General features: G+C 41.7%; 1 protein-coding gene across 3 annotated transcripts in view; it reads right to left on the bottom strand.

The window, feature by feature from the left end:
• Diaph3 (diaphanous related formin 3) overlaps positions 1 to 20,089 on the bottom strand; it is a 530,142-nt gene extending 510,053 nt beyond the window's left edge. For 2 of the 3 annotated variants that reach the window (XM_004651009.2, XM_045145418.1), the window contains exon 1: positions 19,900 to 20,087. In XM_004651009.2, the coding sequence (XP_004651066.2) occupies positions 19,900 to 20,043 (144 nt within the window). In that variant the 5' untranslated portion in view covers positions 20,044 to 20,087. Of the gene's footprint in view, positions 1 to 19,899 lie in introns of all 3 variants that reach the window. The other variant, XM_045145419.1, reaches the window with a different exon arrangement.
• Positions 20,090 to 21,237: the final 1,148 nt, after the last annotated feature.

Raw genomic sequence — 21,237 nt, 5'->3', positions numbered from 1 at the left:
GTTCAATTCCCCAGGACCCATGTTAGCCAGATGCACAGGGAGCGCATGCATCTGGAGTTTGTTTGCAGTGGCTAGAGGGCCCAGCACACTCATTCTTTCTCCCTCCCTCCCTCCCTCCCTCTCTCTCTCTCTCTCTCTCTCTCTCTCTCTCTCTCTCTCTCTGCCTATTTCTGTATCTCTCTCAAATAAATAAGTAAATAAAAATAAAGTATTTTTTAAAAAAAGAAAAAGTAATACAATACCTTGCAAGCATAAAGACCTGGGCTCAAACCCAGAACCCAGATAAAAATCTCACAGTGAGATTAGAGTCCACACACTTAGTCAAACTATTTTAAGGGGAGTCTTCCAGTACCAAGACAACCATAAAGAGCCGGGTGTGGTGGAGCAAGCCTTTAATCGCAGCACTTGGGAGACAGAAGTAGGGGATCACTGTGAGTTCGAGGCCATCCTGAGACTACTTAGTGAATTCCAGGTCAGCCTGAGCTACAGTGAGACCCTACCTTGGGGGAGGGGGGAAGACTGCCATCAAGGAAGCTACACAAATTCACAAATATACAGATAGCGGACACCAGCTGGTTGATCTGCACTGTGCAAACCAGCCCTTCCCTGATAATGCTCATCATAGAGGAGGGCCCAGCAATCCTGACTGCCACAGCTGAACAAAAGGCAGAACAGAAATCAAAGCAGGGACTATTCAACTCTTCTGGGAATCTGCAAAGGAAATCAGAGTTTGCTCTTTCATGAGCAGAGGGCATATGTGCACTCTTGGAACTGTGAGGCTTGCCTGTGTGAAGACCTAAGCAATGACAGCTTTTTTAAGCTTAACAGTGAACTGATCCTTCAAGTCAAATGGACCAAGACTAAGACAGAAACCAGGAATGTAAAATGGTACCCATCCTTAGGTACCCATGCGATGTACCCACCGTACTGTCATTACCACAACCTCACTGAGCACTTAGCACAATTACAAGCCAGTTATTAACCTTATCATAGCAATCAGAAAGTTGAGTGGCACAGAAGTAACCTGGCAGAGCTGGAGATGTGCCAGACTGGGATTCAACCATGGTTACTATAAATCAGAATCTAGGCACATCCCCCTTCCCTCTGTCCCTACTGCAATGAGAGGACAGCCATGGCTATCAAACCCTACAGGAAGACAGTGAAAATGAGTCTGCTTCTGAGTTATTTAAATGGCAAAAAAAAAAAAAAATCTGAATAAAATGAGCACAATTCCAAATGGATGGATATTAAATAGTAGTGATGTTGAATACCAAACAAAAGGACTAAAGGGAAAGGGATGACTAACTGATAACACATTTTGCTAAGAACTGATTTTTGAAGTTGTTCTCTGCAGTGTATAAAAGAAACATAATGAATAGTTGAGGTTCTTTATTTCTCATATATGTTACATGCACACACACACACACACCATATAAATGTTTATTTATCTATAAATATACTTATTTTATTGCATACCAGAGACCTCTCAACTCAGACTAAAGCACAAACCAAACAAATATCCACATTCCAATATGATATTCAAATTTTTAAATGCCTCAACAGCAATTAAAATTGATTTTAAACCATCAATTATGTGAAATCAAGAAAGTGAAACTATGAGAAGGATCCATGAATAATTTGATCAATACTTTTTATTACTACCCTGTAAATTTTTCTATCACTTAAACCAAATCAAAAAATAAATTACAGGGCTGGGGAAATGGCTTAGCGGTTAAAGCATGTGCCTACAAAGCCAATGATCCAGGTTCAATTCCCCAGGAACCATGCTAGCCAGATGCACAAGGGGCACACACATCTGGAGTTCATTTGAAGTGACTGGAGGCCCTGGTGAGCCTATTCTTTCTCCCTCTCCCTCCCCCCCCCGTCAAATAAATATATAGAAATTTTTTTAAAAAAAGAAAATTACATATATGCAAAGTTAGCATCTAAAAGGGGGAGAGGGAGAAAAGGCACAATTCTATCTCTTACATGCATTTCCAGAAAAATTCATCAAACAGAATAAAATCTGTGGGCATCTAAGCTACCAAATCATATTGTGGGGCCTGGAACATGAAGACCTATAAGATACAGAACCTTCCCTGAAAGAGTTTAAGATCAGTAAGTGCTATAGTGATATAAGAAATCTATTTTGGGTTGGAAAGACAGCTTAGTGGTTAAGGTACATGCCTCCAAAGCCTTAAGGACCCATGTTCAATTCTGCAAATCCCGCATAAGATGCACAAGACAAGCTCGCAAGGTCACACACACCCACAAGATTTGATGGCAGTTCTCTCTCTCTCTCTCTAATAAAGGCATGTGCCATCACATGTAGCCAAAAGAAAGAAAGAAAGGAAAGAAGGAAACAGAATCTAGGTAATTTATTTTCCTTGGGTGGGGGTGGTAACTTAAAAAATAAAGCATTAGTAACTGTGCAGACAGGGCTGAAATAATGGGTTCTTGCCAAGCATGGTGCCAGACGCCTACCCAGCACTCAGGAGGCAAAGGTAGGAGGATCATCATGAATTCAAGGCCACCCTGAGACTACATAGTGAATTCCAGGTCAGCCTGGGCTAGAATGAGACCCTACCTCGAAAAAACAAAAAATAAAATAAAATAATGGGTTCCTCACCTTAATGCTTTCCATTGTTCTCTTATCAAGCATTTAAATGAATTACGAAAACTTGAAGATTAAACCCTCAAGTGGGATTGGATACAAAGCAGTCCTAACTGTAGGGAACTTGTACTGTGTGAAGTGGTGACATAATGAGATTTCAACATTTAACATTTCTGTTACAGGCATGGTCATGAACACTCCTACTTCCATAGTCAACTGTCCTTGGCAGTCTTTTTTTTTTATAATTTTATTTATTTATTTATTTGAGAGCAACAAACACAGAGGGAAAGACAGATAGAGGGAGACAGAGAGAATGGGCGCACCAGGGCCTCCAGCCTCTGCAAACGAACTCCAGACGCGTGCGCCCCCTTGTGCATCTGGATAACATGGGACCTGGGGAACCGAGCCTCGAACCGGGGTCCTTAGGCTTCACAGGCAAGCGCTTAACCGCTAAGCCATCTCTCCAGCCCTGTCCTTGGCAGTCTTTACAGAATGACAAAGAAGACGTCAGCAATGACGCTAGCAATAACCCAAGCATATCTGTATAGGGCTTCTGAAGCACTAAGACCAGTCAATACGTATGTGAGGATGTCAGCAGCTTCTACCCACAGGCATGGAAGGGGTCAATGGTCACAATACCTAATACAAATTACTCAAGACTACAGATCTTGCAAGTATATATAGGTAACTCTCCATGCCTGTTTTGATCACTACTGGTGATATTGTAGTCATAAACCCATCCCAGGTTGTAGTGCTAAGACTATGAAGGCACATTGTCCTTGCCAAGATAAGATGCACACGTTACCATTCAGAACTGTCGTATCACTGAAAGGCTGTCTGATTAGTGATGAAACGCAGTAGCAAAGCAGCCACCCAGCATGGGCAAGGCCCTACATTTGATCCCCAAGATAGGAAAAGAGAAGAGGGAAGGGAAAGGGAGAGAGCAACAGAGAGAGAGAAGAAGAGAGGGAGGGAGACAGCCTAAAGTCTCAGCCTGGGATCTTTACTTGCAAAGAAAAAACAAAATCATTGGGCAATGAGCCTTGTTTGAGAAGACTAAAGAACAAGCTTCTTAAACATATGAGATGGGCACCAAAAAGGTAAATTTATTTAATATCCTATTTGGTACCTGTTTGAAACTAGACACAAATAAGGACAATGTCCTTCTCTCCCTGCACATCTGCCATTCTAGGGCCAATAGGAGTGGCAGACTCTGAGGTACAAAGGTGAGTGAGTCAACAGCTCCTGGTAAAAAGCCACTCAGAATGCACCAGGTTCAACAGTGGAGGGATGTTTTCCAGAAGCAGGTCGAACTTGAAAAGGCTGGCAATCATTCCAAGACAAGCTAGGAATTTGTACGAAAGAAGACTTAGATTATAGGTAGAAACATAGTATAGGGCAAGACAATTAAAGGCTCCTTGACCTTTAAACTGTAACTGGTGGAGGGAAAAACTCAAGTTTTACACAGGTTTCCTAATTACATATGTGTTCCCCCAGGAAACTACAGTGACAGCAATGTGGTAGATGAAACAATACAGACCCAAGAATGACAGTCAAGGAAGGCAGGATGCTATGGAGTATCCACCCTGCAGAAACAGAACATGAGTGAAGTCAGGGGAAGTCAGTGAGGACAGAGGAGAGCTGTGTATATCTAGAATATATAATCAATGTGCAGAGTAACATGACATGTGAGATAAAAATCAATTAGTCAAAAATAATTTCAAAGGCATATACTCAAGAACACACAGAAAGAAGCTTGTGAGGAACAAAGTAATGAGTCCAAGTATGGTTAGTCACCTCTGGACCATTCATGGAAAGTAAGCTGAATAAATTGGGCAGAAACCTAAAGAGCCCTGGGAGAAGGACAGAGTTTAAGAAGTCATCAGCTTCTAGATTTAAGCTGTTCAATATTGTCAGCCACTAGCCAAACTGGCTACTTAAACATAATTTAAATTACTTCAAATTAAAAACTCAGCTGCTTGGTAGTACTAAGTACATTTCAAGTGCTCAAAAGTTATAGTAAGCAAATGACTACCAAATCAAACTACCAAGCAAAGAAGCAGGATAGCCTCATTGTCTCAGAATGTTCTCTGGGACAGCACTGACCAAGGACCTAGTAAAAGCTAGAGAAGTGGATGAGCTCATGCTGTAAGTGATATAAAGGAAAAGATCAAAAAGAAAGCACTTAAAACAGTAATGTTACAAAGGAAAGGAAAGGGGAAAGGGGAAAGGAAGAGAAGAGAGATCATTTCCTTGCTGGGGGGGAAGGGGTTCCGAGAATGGAAGGAAAGCTTAATTTCATTTGGTGATCTCATACTATTGGAGATTTTTGTAAAGAAATGTACACATTGCTTTTTTAATTATTGTTTTTTTAAATATACAGGTTGGAGAGATGGCTTAGTGGTTAAGAAGCTTGCCTGCAAAACCTAAGGACCCAGGCTCAATTCCCCAGTATTCATGTAAGCCAGATGAACAAGGTGGCGCATGCATCTGGAGTTTGTTTGCAATGGCTAGAGGCCCTGATGCACCCATATGCTCTCTTTCTATCTGTCTCTTTCTCTCAAATAAATAAATGAATGATTAATTTTTTAAAGTATAACACAAATGAATCAGATCTATTAGTGAGGCAAAGAAGGCAACTTGTGTTTAACATAAATGCTAAAAAAAAAAAAAATAGAAAAGACGGAAGTGACCAGAGACAGCTAAGTCAGAATTTCTGGAGCCATAATGCCTGCAATCATGCCGATCAAACAATATTCTCTGCTAGGCACCTCAGGAAAGTTCCCAAGCTTCCTTCAGTTCCACAATGGGTAAGAGTCTCTGCTTCAAAGTCTGTGTGAGGAGTCTATGACTAAACAGGGCCTAGCCCTGATAAGTGCTGCTTGACACAGCCAATGTGTTGATGACTATGAGGCTGCAGATTCAGGGCTGCTAATACAAGGGCACCAGTTCACATATCTGAGAGGGTTTCTATCAGGACACAACCAGGTTCAGCAAAGACAGCTGCCAGGTTGTCTCAAGCCTAGAGATCTGAGGCAAGTGAACAAGGAGACCAAAGGTCATTTTATTTTTATATTGTATCATATATGAGGCTGGAGCAAGTGAGGTATCTGGAGCAAAAGGAGCTCCACCATTACCTTTGTGGAGTGTGGCTATAGTGAGGCAAATGTCCACAGTGGAAAGGGATGGAGAAAGAAAGAAGCAAGATCAGAAGCTGGAAGTTGAGATTAAAAAGAAGGGAAATAAATATGTTCAGGGACCAAACCTCTTAATGTATGAAGTCAGGAAGTGGACACAATCCTGTGCCTAGGAGGAAGTAAAATTATAATGAGAGAGAGGGAGGAGGAAGCATGAAGGGGAAAACAGGTCAAAGTGATGTCAGTAACAGAACTCCTGTCACATTCCCTTCAAGATGGCCAACCTGGAACATTAACACTAAGAAAAAAGTAGTAAAAGCTGCCATAATGAACTGGCAAGCACTATGTCTAACACACTGTAATGTGCATTAGTCCAAGTAATCCTCACAACAAACTAGAAACATAGATAACTGATTTCTCTTACAGATAGGAAATCTGAAACAGAGATTATGAACCCAGCCAAAGCCCTTTTTACTATAGTAATAAAGACTGGGACTCTCAAGCCAAATTGCCAGGCCCACATCTCCAATAACCAATTAATAAAATGCTTTGGTAGTCCTCACATGCCTTTGCCCATAACCACTGGAATTCTCACAGAAAGAAATGCAAGGATTGGAGATAGATCTTCTGGCGGAGTGCTTTCCTAAAGCATGCACAAAGCCCAAGACTGCATAAGATCAAACACCAGAACATATTCTGTAATCTAGGCACTAGGAAGGTGGAAGCAGAAGGCTCAAAAGTTCAAAGGTATCCTCATCTACAGAGCAAGTCAGGGCTACATGAGAAGACAATGTCTTTAAATAAATTAATTGAATGTGTAAAAATTAAAGAAACAGACATTTGGGATGTATCAATAACTTAAATTAATAATGAATAAATTAACTAAGCAAGTGGTATAAGATTACAAGAGTAATTTGGCATAGATTTCCAATTAGCCAAGCATTTAGAGTTCTACAAGTCTATACTAGGCACCATAGAAAAGTGACATCCAGAGGCTTAAACATAAAACAACTAAAGGAAGACAGCATATCAATGAAAGCAAAGTCCCTTCAGGAGACAGGCTGAATGAAGCTAGAATATGGCTTTAGTGGAGACAATCACCTTTTATAAAGAAATGAAACTGTCACAATGGATTTCTGAATGCAGATTACATGTACTCCATTTTTCATGTTCATTTCTCAGGCTGTCAAATTATTCATTAAAAATGAATTGTAATTGTCATTGTGAATTGAATTCTATCCAAGGTTTCAATAAACAAAAACAGTTTAACTCTGATGTCCATAATTAATGTCACCAATGTGAAAAAAATCTTCTATTTAAAACCTGAATGGTACTAGGCTTCGTTTTTAGGACACAAATCGCCTACCCTTGGGAAAAATGTAACAATTAAGGTCTGTAGCAGAGAGCTTTAAGTTTGCTGAAAGGAACTTCCAGACCAGGCACAGTTACGAAGGAATGGATTTATTGACGCTTACAGATCCGGGGAAAGTTCCATAATGGCACAAGAAGCTGGTCTGCTCTTACAGGACCAAGCAGAGAGAGAGAAGCCCCAAGCTCAAAAGTTACACAGCACAGCACAATTAAGGAACCCCAGGAGGACTTCAAACCTACCACCACACCTTAAGGCTGGACCCTAAAATCCACCCAGTGACTCCTCCAACCAGGTAGCTGCACATGCAAACTACAAACTGAAAAAACACTGACTATATTGGGGGCTATCTATTCAAACTACCACAAGGTCTAAACACCAGCATATCCAGAGGAAATATTTATATCACGATAAAATTAGTCAAATACAGCTAGACATGGTAGCATGCACTTTTAATGCTAGCACTCAATCAAGGCCAGTCTTAGCTACATGAGACCATCTCAAACAACAAGAAAAAAAAGCTGACTCAAATTCAGGGTTATGAATTTCACAATTAATCCTGGTGCTTTACTGAGAATTTCGAGAAATTCTACACCATAGCTCCTTGGAGAAAGCAGTGGTCCTCTGAACAGGCATTTAGCCCTTCTTTAATTTAGCAAGATCTGACTTGGACCTCAACTACATAGACACATCCCAAGATCCTCGGCACACAAATGGCTTTATTTGACACATTAAACCCTAGTCCTCCCTCCTTTCCAGCATTTAAGATGTACCATGATACGCAAAGGTGGAAAAAGAAGTGTTGACATCATTCACTTTGGGAATATCATCACCTTTAGAGAAAAGAAATTAACTTGAAAAGAAAGATACCTTTAGCTCAAAGTAACAGACAGTAAAGAATACAAGGTGACAGATACAGGCAAAGGAAAAAAGGGTATTTCAATCAAATTCATTAAGTTTCATTCTTTTTATTAAAAGTTTTCATTTATTAGAGGGAAAAAGAAAGAGAGAGAAAATAGGGTGAACTAGGGCCTCCTAGCTACTGCAAACACTCCAGACTCATGCACCACTTTGTGCATCTGGCTTCACATGGGTACTGGGGAACTGAACCTGGGTCCTTACGCTTTGCAGGCAAATGCCTTAACAGCTAACCCATCTCTCCAACCCAAGTTTGATTCTTAAAGCTTATCAGTGACAAAATGTTTATGATAAATGCCTAAGATTTCACATTTCTATTTTACCAAAGAAAACTGCTAGAAATAACCTTTTGAAGCTCACTACATTCTTCACTAATGATAAATACTGATATCCCTTTTACCTAATCTCTTGACAAAGAACAAAGATGGAAAATCTTTGCTTGGCTCAAGTTCTCTACCTCCTTAAGTCATGTCCAGGTGAAAATGAGTGTGGAATCTGGAGCACTATCTCAGGTATCAACCTCAGGAGCATTCTTTTGCGAAACGGGACTTCTCATGGGCCTGGAGCCAATTAATTAGATTACACACACTGTCCACAAGCCTCCTAAGCACCGGGACTGCAAACACACCACCACGTGCTTGTGAGGCAAACACTTGACTAGACAGTGTGAATATCTCACTCTGTTAGGGTGTTCTCAGCAGCAACTACACTTGCTTTTGTATTTACTACCAGTGAAGGTCAGCACCCTGAGGAAGAATTCAACCTCAGAGGTCTATTATGTTTCCCAAATGTTCACTATTCAGAGATCAGACCCACAGCTATACAAACTTAAATTTCAAGACCAAAATTAATATAGAGGCTGTTAATTTAGCTTATATATAACCCAGTAACAATTTGCAATATGTTAATATAATAAAGTTCTCAATAAAAAAAATTTAAGTTTACATATAACTGTTTTCTTTTTATATACAGGTTGCTAAACTACTTTAACTGCAGTCTTGGTCAAAATCCTATGATGGGGTGGAAGCAAGGTGGTAGTAGAAGCAGCCTGTGGATGAGTCTTAGAAACATTCCACACTTCCTTTGTCAGCCGCCAAGATTCCATTACCACTCACAACCAAGCTGACAGAAAGGAAGAGCTAAACAGACACACATTTCCCAATTATTAAATCCAGGAATGGTGACTCAGTTTCAGCAAAACATCATCAATCACATTAAATAAATGGCACTGTTAATATAAACTTTATTAGTTTTATAGCTTTGTTTTGGATTTTATATGTAAATCAGTTTCAGTTTTATAGTTATGAAAGACATAAGTATGAAAAGTTTTATTTAGCTTTATATCTCCACATATATTAGGAACACTATTTTTATATCATTCTAGAGTATTACAAGAAGTTGTTTTTTTTGTTTTTTTTTTTTTTGGTTTTCTCTGTTGGTAGTTGTTTCCTTTTAGGCTTCTTTTTTAAAGTTTTATTTGCATGCTAGTTTCATAGTGACATACCTCACTTTAAAAAATAAACAATGTGCCCCTTACAAAGCTTAAGAAACTTGCATGGACGATTTAGCAATCAGGTCAGAAATCTGCATGGACATAAACATCACTTGGCATGCCAAGAACAGACTGCCTCTGCCCCTTCTACCCCATGAGGAGCAAGCCTGGCTCAATGCAGAGAGCAGACTGCCTCTGCCTCCTCTACACATGAGGAAGAAGCCTGGTTCAACGCAGAGAACAGACTGCTTCTGCCTCCTCTACCCCATGAGAACTCAATGCAGAGAGCAGACTGCCTCTGCCCCCTCTACCCCATGAGGAGCAAGCCTGGCTCGATGCAGAGAGCAGACTGCCTCTGCCTCCTCTACACACGAGGAAGAAGCCTGGTTCAACGCAGAAAACAGACTGCCTCTGCCTCCTCTACCCCATGAGAACTCAATGCAGAGAGCAGACTGCCTCTGCCCCCTTTACCTCATGAGGAGCAAGCCTGGCTCAATAAAAATTTTTAGGATAAATATTCAGTATTGACCCTAATTGCATAGGATTCACAAAAAAATATACAACTATCATTACTACTAATGGCAATCACAAACACACACAAAAAAAAAAAAAAAAAACAGCAACCCTACAAATGGCAAATGTCTATGCAAAGGTAAAAGTGAGCTGGATGTACCATCACCCCACATTACACACAAGGAAAGAAAGGTACAGAGAAATTAAATTTTTGTTCAAGTTCACATAGCTAGTAAGTGGCCCCAACGGGGATGTAACCCTCAAGTGACAGAAATCACTGCCTAACGATGTCATGCATAAAGCCTATCCTCCAGAAACAAACGATATTGTTATAAAGAATGGTTGTGAAAAAAAGAATAAAATTTAGGGCTGGAGAGATGGCTTAGCAGTTAAGGCGCTTGCCTGCAAAGCCAGAGGACCTCGGTTCAATTCCCCAGGACCCATGTAAGCCAGATGCACAAGGTGGCACAAGCATCTGGAGTTTGTTTGCAGTGGCTGGAGGTCCTGACATAAAATCATTTCTCTCTCTCTCTCTGTTTCTCTCTCAAATAAATTAAATTTAAAAAAAAAAAAGAATAAAATTTAAAAAAAAAGAGAGCTGGAGAGATGTCTTAGCGGTTAAGCATTTGCCTGTGAAGCCTAAGGACCTCAGTTTGAGGCTCGATTCCCCTTGACCCACGTTAGCCAGATGCACAAGGGGGCACACGCGTCTGGAGTTCCTTTGCAGTGGCTAGAGGCCCTGGCGTGCCTATTCTCTGTATATCTATCTATCTGTCTCTTTCTCTCTCTGTCAGTTGCTCTTAAATAAATAAATTTTTAAAAAAATTTTAACAAGAGAAATGCTTTTGTGCCAAGTGGCCAGTATCTTGGAGGTTTCAACAATAAAGCTTAACATATTAATCTCTTAAATTCTCCCATAAGTTAATAATGACCATTTGATTTGCTATTTGAGAAAAATTACACCCCATGTTCAGGTGTTTCAATGCCTCCCTGCTGCTACTGAGAAAACAGCTACCTTTGTAGATCCTGTTCAAAGAAAGCTCATGCTTTGATCTTTAATATCCCATGGAGTAAAAGGTTATGCTTAATCTATATTTTATAGATCTAAAAGTCAAATTAGTTTCTGGGATAAACAAGCAGAAGTGTGAAGGTAAGCACATGCCTTAGCATTCACTTGACTACTGGTTTAGAAGATACTATGTGCTGAGTTAAAGACAATTACATTAGCGTGAGACGTAGCAGGATGTTTTCTGGTATTATTCTGCAAGCATAAACAAGTTATATACATGTTAATTTACATTCCACATAAAAAGCCAATTTTAAATCCAATTTATAAGGCAATAAATATATAAAGATTCTAGGACACAGCAATAAAGTTATGCCATAAAGTAGAGTTAATTCAAGACAACAATAATAAAAGCATGACAAATTTTAGCATTCCACCAACTGCACAAAGGTGTTTCAGGTAACATCTGTTCAGAAGCTATTGCTACAAGATAGAGTCGATGAGATGCAAGGTTTCACAGTGTAATAAATGTGTGTCAGTTTGCCTGCTTCATAATTAAAGACACGAGTCTTTGAAAAAGCAATTAAGCCTTGCTCTAAATCTGAGACAATCATCCTTATACCCACCCATCCTTACCCTCAAAGAAAGATCCAATGTGGTCCACAAATACTAAATACCACATATCATATCCTTTCAGCACTAAATATACCCCATATAAAGCCACTTAAAATGTAGTTTTCTTGATAAATCATACATTGAAACAACAAAAAGTGATGACTTAAGGGCTAAGGTTGGACTCATTATGGATGTAAATAAGCTTGGCCTACTCAATCAACCTCTGACTCACAGTTTAGCTATTTGTAAAATTAAAGAAAAAAGGCTTTTATTTTGGTTTTGGCAGTGGTGGTGGTGGTGGTTTCTTTTTTTCAGAGGGGAGGTCGTGGAAGGATAGAAAAGAAAGAAAAGATGGGAGCTGGGGAGATAACAAAATGGGTGAAATGCCCATCATGCAAGCATGAGGACTTGAATTCAGATCCTGAGCACCTAGGCAAAATGCCACACCTAGCCTGATTACAACTCTTCCTAAGTTCTCACTTTAATAAACAGAAATCTTCCAACTTCCTACCTCTTCCCCACCTCACAACATGCCTACAACCAGGAAAACACTTAAGGGTCTATTCATTAAAAACATTACTGGGCTGGGAAGATGGCTCAACAGTTAAAGGCACTTGTTTGCAAAACCTATCTGTCCAGGTTCAAGTCTCCAGTACCCACATAAAGCCAGACGCACAAACTGGCACATGCATATGGAGTTGGTCTGCAGTTGTAAGAGGCCCTGGCACACCCATTCATCCACACAGATCCATATTCATTCATACTCTCTCCCCTCACAAACAAATAAATATATTTTTTAATTACTAATGGGGCTGGAGTAATGACTTAGCAGTTAAGGCATTTGCCTGCAAAGTCAAAGGACACTGGTTCGATTCCCCAGGACCCATGTTAGCCAGATGCACAAGAGGGCGCATGCATCTGAAGTTCATTTGCAGTGGCTGGAGACCCTGGCATGCCCACTCTCTCTCTGCCTCCCTCTCTCTCTGTCTCTCAAATAAATAAAAATAAAGTAAAAAAAATACTAATTATTGCTAGTGGTTCATAGATAAGAAAAGGAAACTCCCAAAAGCCATGAGAAAGACATGATGTCAATTTAAAAACCTATTACTTTACATGTTAATTAAAAACTCAATTTATGGACTGAGAAAATGGCTTAGTCAGTAAAATGCTTGCTGCAAAAAGATGAAGACCTGAGTTCAGATCCCCAACAACCTAGAAAACATGGGATGGGCATGGTGGCCTGCCTATAACCCCAGTGCTCATAAAGTAGAGATAGGGGATCTCTTGGGGGCAAGATGGCTGGCTAGAATAGTCAAGTTAGTTAACCGTGGGTTCAAGTGAGAGATCCTATCTCAACAAATAAAATGAACAGCAACCAAGTAAGACAACCAATGTAAATCTCTGGCCTCCACATGAACACACTTGTATGCACACCTGTCCATACAAACATGTGAACATGCACACACCTGTCTGTACATCTGTGCACAAACACAAACATGCGCACACTTATATGCACATATGCACACATGTGAACATATACATACTTGTATGCACATCTGCACACACTCCTATGAAAATACACACATGTGCTCAAACCATACACACAAAAACTTATTTAATGACCCACACACACAAAATAAGGTTCATAATAGGTGTTCTGGAAGTCCAGTGGTAAAATGCTTGCCTAGTATATAAAAGTTCCTAGGTTCCAAGCCCCAATGCCACAAATAAAAGTAAAAAAATTTTTAAATTGCTGTTTATTACTTTATTTTTACTTATTTGAGAGAGAAAGAGGCACAGAGAGAAATAAGGCACACCAGGGCTTCCAGCCATTGTAAATGAACTCCAGATGCATGTGCCACCCTGTGCAACTGGTCGTGGGTCCTGGGGAAATCAAACCTGGGTCCTGTGGTTTGGCAGGCAAGCTCCTTAACCGCTAAGCCTTCTCACCAGCCCAAAAATTCTTCTGTTTTATGCTGAGAAACACTTATAAGGATATACACTGAAATAACTAGAAAGGGTAAAGCAAAAGGGAGGACTGTAACTGGGAGAAGAAACAGATTCAAGAGAAGTGGGGAGAGAAAGTGGGAAAAGGTAGTGTGGGAAAGAAATAATTTGAGATAAAAGTAAAAGGACAAATGTATAAAGATGCCATGATGAAACCCACTACTTCTGTATGCTAGCCTAAAACATTAGTAATAAAAAAAGTTAGCAGCCGGGCGTTGTAGTGCACACCTTTAATCCCAGCACTCAGGAGGCAGAGGTAGGAGGATTGCTGTGAGTTCAAAGCCACCCTGAGACTACATAGCTAATTCCAACTCAGCCTGAGCCAAAGTGAGACCCTACCTCAAAAACCAAAAAAATAAAAAGCTAGCTTTTTTTTTCCCTAAAAACTGGATCAAGGCTATGCACCCTTAAGCATCTTTATACAATGTACTTTGCCTCATATTATGAAGGCAACTAATAAAATTTTGTGGAAGTCATAGCCTTGGACTAAGGCCTGCTCTTAGTCCAACAAACCAAACCAATACAGTTTAATCATAGTAAATGAGTCTGGCTGGTTACAGGTGGCCTGGAAGACAGCTAATTGTATATTGAGCGTGTATTGTAAAAACAAGTATCTAGTTGAGCTGTAACCAAATGACTGATGAGGCTGCAGCCACTTCAGCTGCTCTATGTATGCCGCACTGCTGTTTTCCTATAAACACCGTTAACACACCATCAAGTGGCTTACAGTTCTCAGCACCTTCCATTCCCATAGCTGTTCAGTCATTTCTGTTGTGTTGCTAAAATAAATTCTACCAAATTAATTGGCCCAAGGAATTTTCCTTTTAACACTACCTACCCCATAGTCCAATTAAATTTATACATGAAGTACTTAGTGCTTGCCCCATTTATAAAGGTCACCTGACTACTACTAATGGCCAAACATTGTAGACATACTCATATAATAGACACTATGAAAATAATCTCACAACCAAAATGGAAGGAACTACAATGATACAATCGCACCATAATAATCTATTCAATGGAAATTGTTATATATAAGATTTGCACAATAGGCTAGAAAAACTTTTAAAGGATATTTATAATCAAGAATTGATCATATTGCTGAAGACTCCACATACTTGGGCTGCAAGGCCACTGAAAAGTCTGCTGGAACTGAGCTGATAACCTCCTCCATGTAGACCAGCTGACAAAAAGCTGGAAGAAGCCAATCTACATGTAGTTCAATGGGAGAAAGAGATACCACCAGTGAAGATACTCAACAGTGGACACTGCAAGCCTTATAATTGGCCAGCCAGGCCAAATGAGGCAACGGGTGCAATAGCAGCACATCCGTCATGGTGGAAACCAACTGCCCTCCAGTTGGACTGGAGGCCCGCTCCATTGGGGGGCGGGGGCATACATCCCTGATAGTGAAAACTTAAAACAGGGGAATTCATGAGCTCTAGGGTGTAACATCTACTGATATCTAGATAAGTGTATATACTATGCCTATCAAACTTCCCAGTAAGCACTTCTCTTAATATTTATACCCTTATATTAATGCTACTCTCACTTTGGGTAGAGAATCTCTTCTTTTCAGATGGCAATGACCTTGGGATGACTCCAAAGGTATCACAGTGCTGAAAAGAAGTGACTGGAGTACTGAGTAACATCTCAATCACACCGTCCAAGGCTCAGGATCTAATGCGGAAGAGGTGGCAGAAAGAATGTAAGAGCCAAAGGAAGGGTAAGACTCCTTACAACATGCTCCTCCAGACACAAAATGGCCTGCATATCCATGACTTCACCATGCCTGACACTACCTACACAAGACCATCATAAGAGGAGGAAACGATCATGACATCAAAATAAAAGAGAGACTGATTGAGATGGGGAGGTGATATGATGGAGAAAGGAATTTTAAAGAGGGAAGTGGGGGGGAGGGTATTACCATGGGATATTTTTTATAATCATGGAAAATGTTAATAAAAATTGAGAAAATAAAAAGAATTGATCAGCCAACTGGAACTACCAATTTACAAGCCTCCTGTTAGGTACTGATGAGAACACTAAAGATGGAGACTTCTTCCAGAAGCCAAACATCTTACTACCAGTCTGGACCCAGTGACGACCACTGGGTGAATCGTGTGTGGCTAAAAACAGTGGGAAGGAGATGCCACTGCAAGGCTTTTGTAACAAATGGGGCAATTTTTCTGTTCTGTTCTAGAAAGGAAATAAGACTCAGGCCCAGGTAGTACTGCCCACATGACCTAGAGCAGGTTTAATGTCCAATCATTCTAGTTAATTTTCTCTCATAAGCTCTCCACCCAGGACCCTGCCTTGTACTCTCAGCCTGCTTCACTTGTACTTTACCCTAGCAACTATTCCCAAGATCTCAATATACACTTACACTGCATACTTAATATATTTTCTACTAAAACAAGTTGGTTGGTTTGCAAATAGCCAAAAAGCAGTTACTTGATACATAGTGCCACCCAACTATCATGCAGTTCCAACAGACCAATGACTACCTTTTACACTTAAGCTATGGGGGATTGACTATGCTACAAATATTTTTACCCAGTTCATAAGTGAGTTAAAGCCAACAGCTTTCCACTCAGTAGGAAACTAGGATCTGTTCACCTGCTTTATCTGGACTCAAAAAAAAAAAAAAAAACAGGATGTGGTGGGCACCAGAGGTCAGGCTTTCTTCAACTAAGACAGGAGGAAAGTGACCAGTTTCTCTTTCACTTTAACTATCAGCTTGCAGCTGTGCAGAAGTGACCTCAGTAATGAACATGTCACATGACAACCTATATTACAGTAAATGAGTGGGTGAACTTAAAAAAAAAAAATCAGGCTGACACCACTTCACCCCAACGAAGAAAAAAACAAGAACTGATTTGACATCCAGTAGTAAAGCCGACTGAATTGATACATTGCTAGGATTTATGACAGTCAAAGATCATGCCCCATCCCAAAACAAGTTACTTATGTAGGACATCAAAGGCAGTGCGAGGAGGGCAGGCTGAAGATTGCTCAGATGGCAGCTTTGAGTTTGGACACAGAGCCTCAGGCCAGAATCAGAGGTAAAACAAAGCTTAGAACTCCAGTCTCTCTGAGAAATCCCAGCTCAGCTCAACAGAATGATGGACTCAGGTCAGTTGTAGGCTCAAGCTCCTGGTAGAAAAGGATAAAATGCCTCCACAGAAAAGCATCTCACAGATTAAGATAAAGCAATGAGCTTTCTTAGATCAACCAGCAAGAAAGAGTAAGCTGCCATGCCAAACCAATGCACAAGGGCCAGAGCCTGCACACATCCAACTGTTAGAGAACAGCAGCCAAGCAGAGACCTCTGAAGAAATGAGAAACAAATGACTATCAAGAATGAGCAGAAGCCAGTCGTGGTGGCGCATGTCTTTAATCCCAGCACTCGGGGAGGCAGAGATAAGAGGATGGCCATGAGTTCGAGGCCACCCTGATACTACATTTATTATAGTTAATCCCAGGTCAGCCTGAGCTAGAGTGAAACCCTACCTCAAAATAAAAAATAAAAATAAAAAAAAATAAAAGAATGAGCAGACAGATGGGCATGGTGGTTCAGCCTTTAATCCCAGCACTTGGGAGAGGTAGGAGGATCACAGTTCAAGGCCACCCTGAGAATACAGAGTGAACTCCAGGTCAGCCTGTACTAGAGTGAGACCCTATCTCAAAAAAGAAAAAAAAAAAAAGAAAGAAAGAAAAGAATGTACAGGCAGATCTGAAAAACAATCAACTGAAATTTAGCAAAATAAAACAATGCTAATAGTCAAATATTCAGAAGAGTAAAAAAGCAAAGTACATATAGCTGATGAGTAAATTAATAAACTAGAAGATATTTATACAAATTACCATGTAAGCATGAATCTAATTGTAGAGATCACCAAGATTCCAAATTACTTCTAAATAGATTTTGAAGTCATGATTCAAATCAAGGCCCACCCACAGGCTCAGCTTTTTAGGCATGTTTATCTATCTTAGAGCTTCAAAGTACTGTCTTTTAGATCCCAGTGCATCCTTACATGCCTTTTAATAAATGGTGTGTTGAGGTCAATATGTCCTACCTAAGCAAAGGAAAACAGAATCACCGAGCATAGCCTTCAATGAAGCTATTTACTTAAGTCCCATTTATAAGAAAGCCTTGCTAAGCACCACAGAACATCATACCACCTGAATTCTGGACCATGGTAGTCAAGACAAAACACACAGAGATTATTAACCCAGAGACTAAATTATAAAGGAAACATCACCATTCCCCTCATATAGGACAGAATCTTTCACAATCAAACCAACTCTTATTCATGCTTCTCACCTGTTCAGACAACAGGAATGAAGTGTCAACCTTTCTACAAGATATTGTGTGTGCGCGTGTGTTACAGACAGAGAGAAAGAGAGAAGTGGGCATATGTATGCATGCTTGTATGCCTACTGGTGCACATGTCTACCAGTGGGTGTGGAGGACAGAGGACTACCTTAGTATTATCCTCAAGAGCACAATTCACCTCTTTTTGAGACAAGGTAGTTCACCAGCAAGTTCCATGAATTCTCCACCTCCTTGCACTGGGTTTAGTGACACCATCCCAGGCATGTTTACATGGTACAGATGAGCAAACCCAAGTCTTCCCGCCTATAAGGCAAGTACACACTGAGCAATACCCCCAGACCCCCTTTGCTATGCTGGTCCTTAATTCAACATAATGAATTCCCATTGGTCCTCGTTTTCAACAGTCTAGTTTTACTCATTTCTTTTGGTTTGTATATGTGTATATAATGTGTATACATGTGTGTATGTTCATTTGTGTAACTCTGGATGCCTGCATGCCATGCACACATGTGGAGGTGAAAGGACAATTAGGGGTGTCAGTCCTCGCCTTCCACCTTGCAAGCAAGGCAGGGTTTCTGGTGTACCACTGAGTTCACCAGGCTTGCTGTCCTTTGAGTTCCTGGGGGATTCTATCTTAGCCTCCCATCTTGCTGTCAGATGTGCCAAGATCACAGACCCCTGCTAGTCTGTCTTTTCATAGGTCCTGGTAATCTGACCTCAGGTGGACATGCTTGCTGGGCTAGCCATCTCCCTAGACCTCAATTATTATTTTAAGTAAATGTTATGCTTACAGCTGACTCAAGCCATTACACCCTTAGTTCGTGAATTATGACACAAACTTGTTTTACTTGTCCACAAAAGGAAAATACTACACTATCACTTTAAAAAAAAAATGCTTTGGGCCGGGTGTGGTGGCGCACGCCTTTAATCCCAGCACTCGGGAGACAGAGGTAGAAGGATCGCCGTGAGTTCGAGGCCACCCTGAGACTACATAGTGAATTCCAGGTCAGCCTGAGCCAGAGTGAGACCCTACCTCGAAAAGTCAAAAAAAAAAAAAATGCTTTGGGCTAGAAAGATGGCTTAGCGGCTAAGCATTTGCCTGCGAAGCCTAAGGACCCCGGTTCGGTTCGAGGCTCGATTCCCCAAGAACCACATAAGCCAGATGCACAAGGGGGCGCACGCATCTGGAGTTCGTTTGCAGTGGCTGGAGGCCCTGGCGTGCCCATTCTCTCCGGTGCCTCTTTCTCTGTCTGTCGCTCTCAAATAAATAAATAAATAAAAATTTTAAAAATGTTACCCCATACTCTTAAGTAAAACGAAGCACTCAATATTCTTTTCCATTCTGTTGAACTAATGCCAAAAGCAACCAAACAAAAAACTTACAAGGTGCTAATCATGACACTTAACACCATCAAGTGTAGAAGAAAGTAAAGCCAACCAGCATAACGAGTTTCAAATACTTAAGATTCTTTTCCGAACTAAACGGTGACCACCACAAGGCCCGCCAAGTTTCCAAATGAGCTTCTACTTGGCGGGGGGGTGGGGGGAGGCCGATCTGCCTTAAAATGTTCTTCCTGAATTAAAACTTCAAAGAAAAAAAATAAAACTAACACCATCCCCTAAAAGGACACATTCTGTCTCGCACTGTTACCCTAAGGGAGAGGGCGGGGTTCCACGTGAAAACGGCTGCATCCACCTAAATGACTCAGTACACAGGCACTTTCCCAGCCGCCGGGAAGAGCGCGGGGCGCGCGCCCGCCCCAGCATCGCTCCCGGCGCCGTCAGGTCCTCCGGGAAGACCCGCAGCTCCCGGCGCCCGCGACTGCCGAGCTGACAGGACCCGGCCCCCGGCCGCAGCCCCGCCCGGCCCCGGCCACACTTACAAACTTGGGGCGCTTCTCTCCGGGCTCCCCGGACGGCGGGGGCTGCTGGCCCTTGCTGCGCGCCGCCCTGCCGTCGCGTCCCGCGGAAAGCGAGGATGAGAGCGCGCCGGGGACCGCGTGCTGCAGCCGCCGGGGCCGCTCCATCGTGCTGGCGTGCTCGGGCGGATCCGCGGCCGCCTAGCCTTCCCGGCCCGCAGTCTACTCCCTCGGCCCGCCGCTGACCTAACCGCTGCCGCCGGGGCCGCAGCCAACACATCCGAAATCTCCCGCCACCGCTGGGCCGCCCGCCGGCCAATCCCGCGCCGCGGAACCGCCCCTTCCGGGAGAGACAAAGCTCGATTGGATGGTGCGCCTGTCCGTCCCGCTTCCTTGCCCTCCGCCTATTCGCCCGGCTCAGCTTTAAGGGGCAGACTGAGGTTTTGAGACTTGTGGGAACCAATGAGCAAGTTCACTTGCAGAAATTTGTTTGGACTTTGAGGACGTGTTCTCCCAAAACAGGGACGCAGGGAGACGCTCCCTGTGCCCTCTGAGCCACGCTCCCCTGCAGCCGGCTGCTGCCCTGCCTGCCAGTCCTGGAAGAATTTGAGAGGTAGCCTCCTCAGGGAAAAGCAGCTCGGAGCTCTGTGTTTAACCGGCCCGAGCTGTCATAAAGGTGTTCCAGAGTGAGTTTTTGGTTGACCATGTAAAAAAACACAGCTCTTGGGCCAGAGATTGCCTAGCGGTTAAGGCGCCGTCTACGAAGCCAAATGACCCAGGTTCGATTCCCCAGGACCCGAGTAAACCAGCTGCACAAGGTGGCGCAAGCATTTGGACTTCATTTACAGTGGCTAGAGGCCCTGGCGCGCCCATTCTCTATCTGCCGCCTTGTCTCTTTCTGTCTCTATTTCTCTCTCAAGTAAATAATATAAAAAATTAGAAACACAGCTCTCACTTCAAAAGAAATTAAAATTTTATACTGCAGCCAAGTATGGGTAACCAGGTTACCACAATAACATGTTCTAACTAGTCACAGCTTCATGGTTATTGTAAAGACATCACAAAAGAAAGTCATCAATCTGGGCACTTTTCAGATTCACTGGGAGGGAAAACGGTAGGCAGGTTACAACAAAGCAGGGAATTATCTCTACTATGGATTTCAGGTGCTATCTGATGAAATTCTTAGTTTGGGTTGATAGAAACTAGTTGATACAGCCCAAAAGGTGTCACATAATAGTCACGAGTATTTTTAGAGATGGACAATAAATGCCTGTCAAAAGGGTTAAAAGACAACCCAAGATAATTTGGCACAGGATCTGCAGCATTCCAAATCTACAACCATGGAAGTTCTAATGAACCAAT

Source organism: Jaculus jaculus, chromosome 3 (genome assembly GCF_020740685.1).
Source record: "Jaculus jaculus isolate mJacJac1 chromosome 3, mJacJac1.mat.Y.cur, whole genome shotgun sequence".
Classification (NCBI taxonomy): Eukaryota; Metazoa; Chordata; class Mammalia; order Rodentia; family Dipodidae; genus Jaculus; species Jaculus jaculus.
This window is presented reverse-complemented; position numbering and strand designations above follow the sequence as displayed.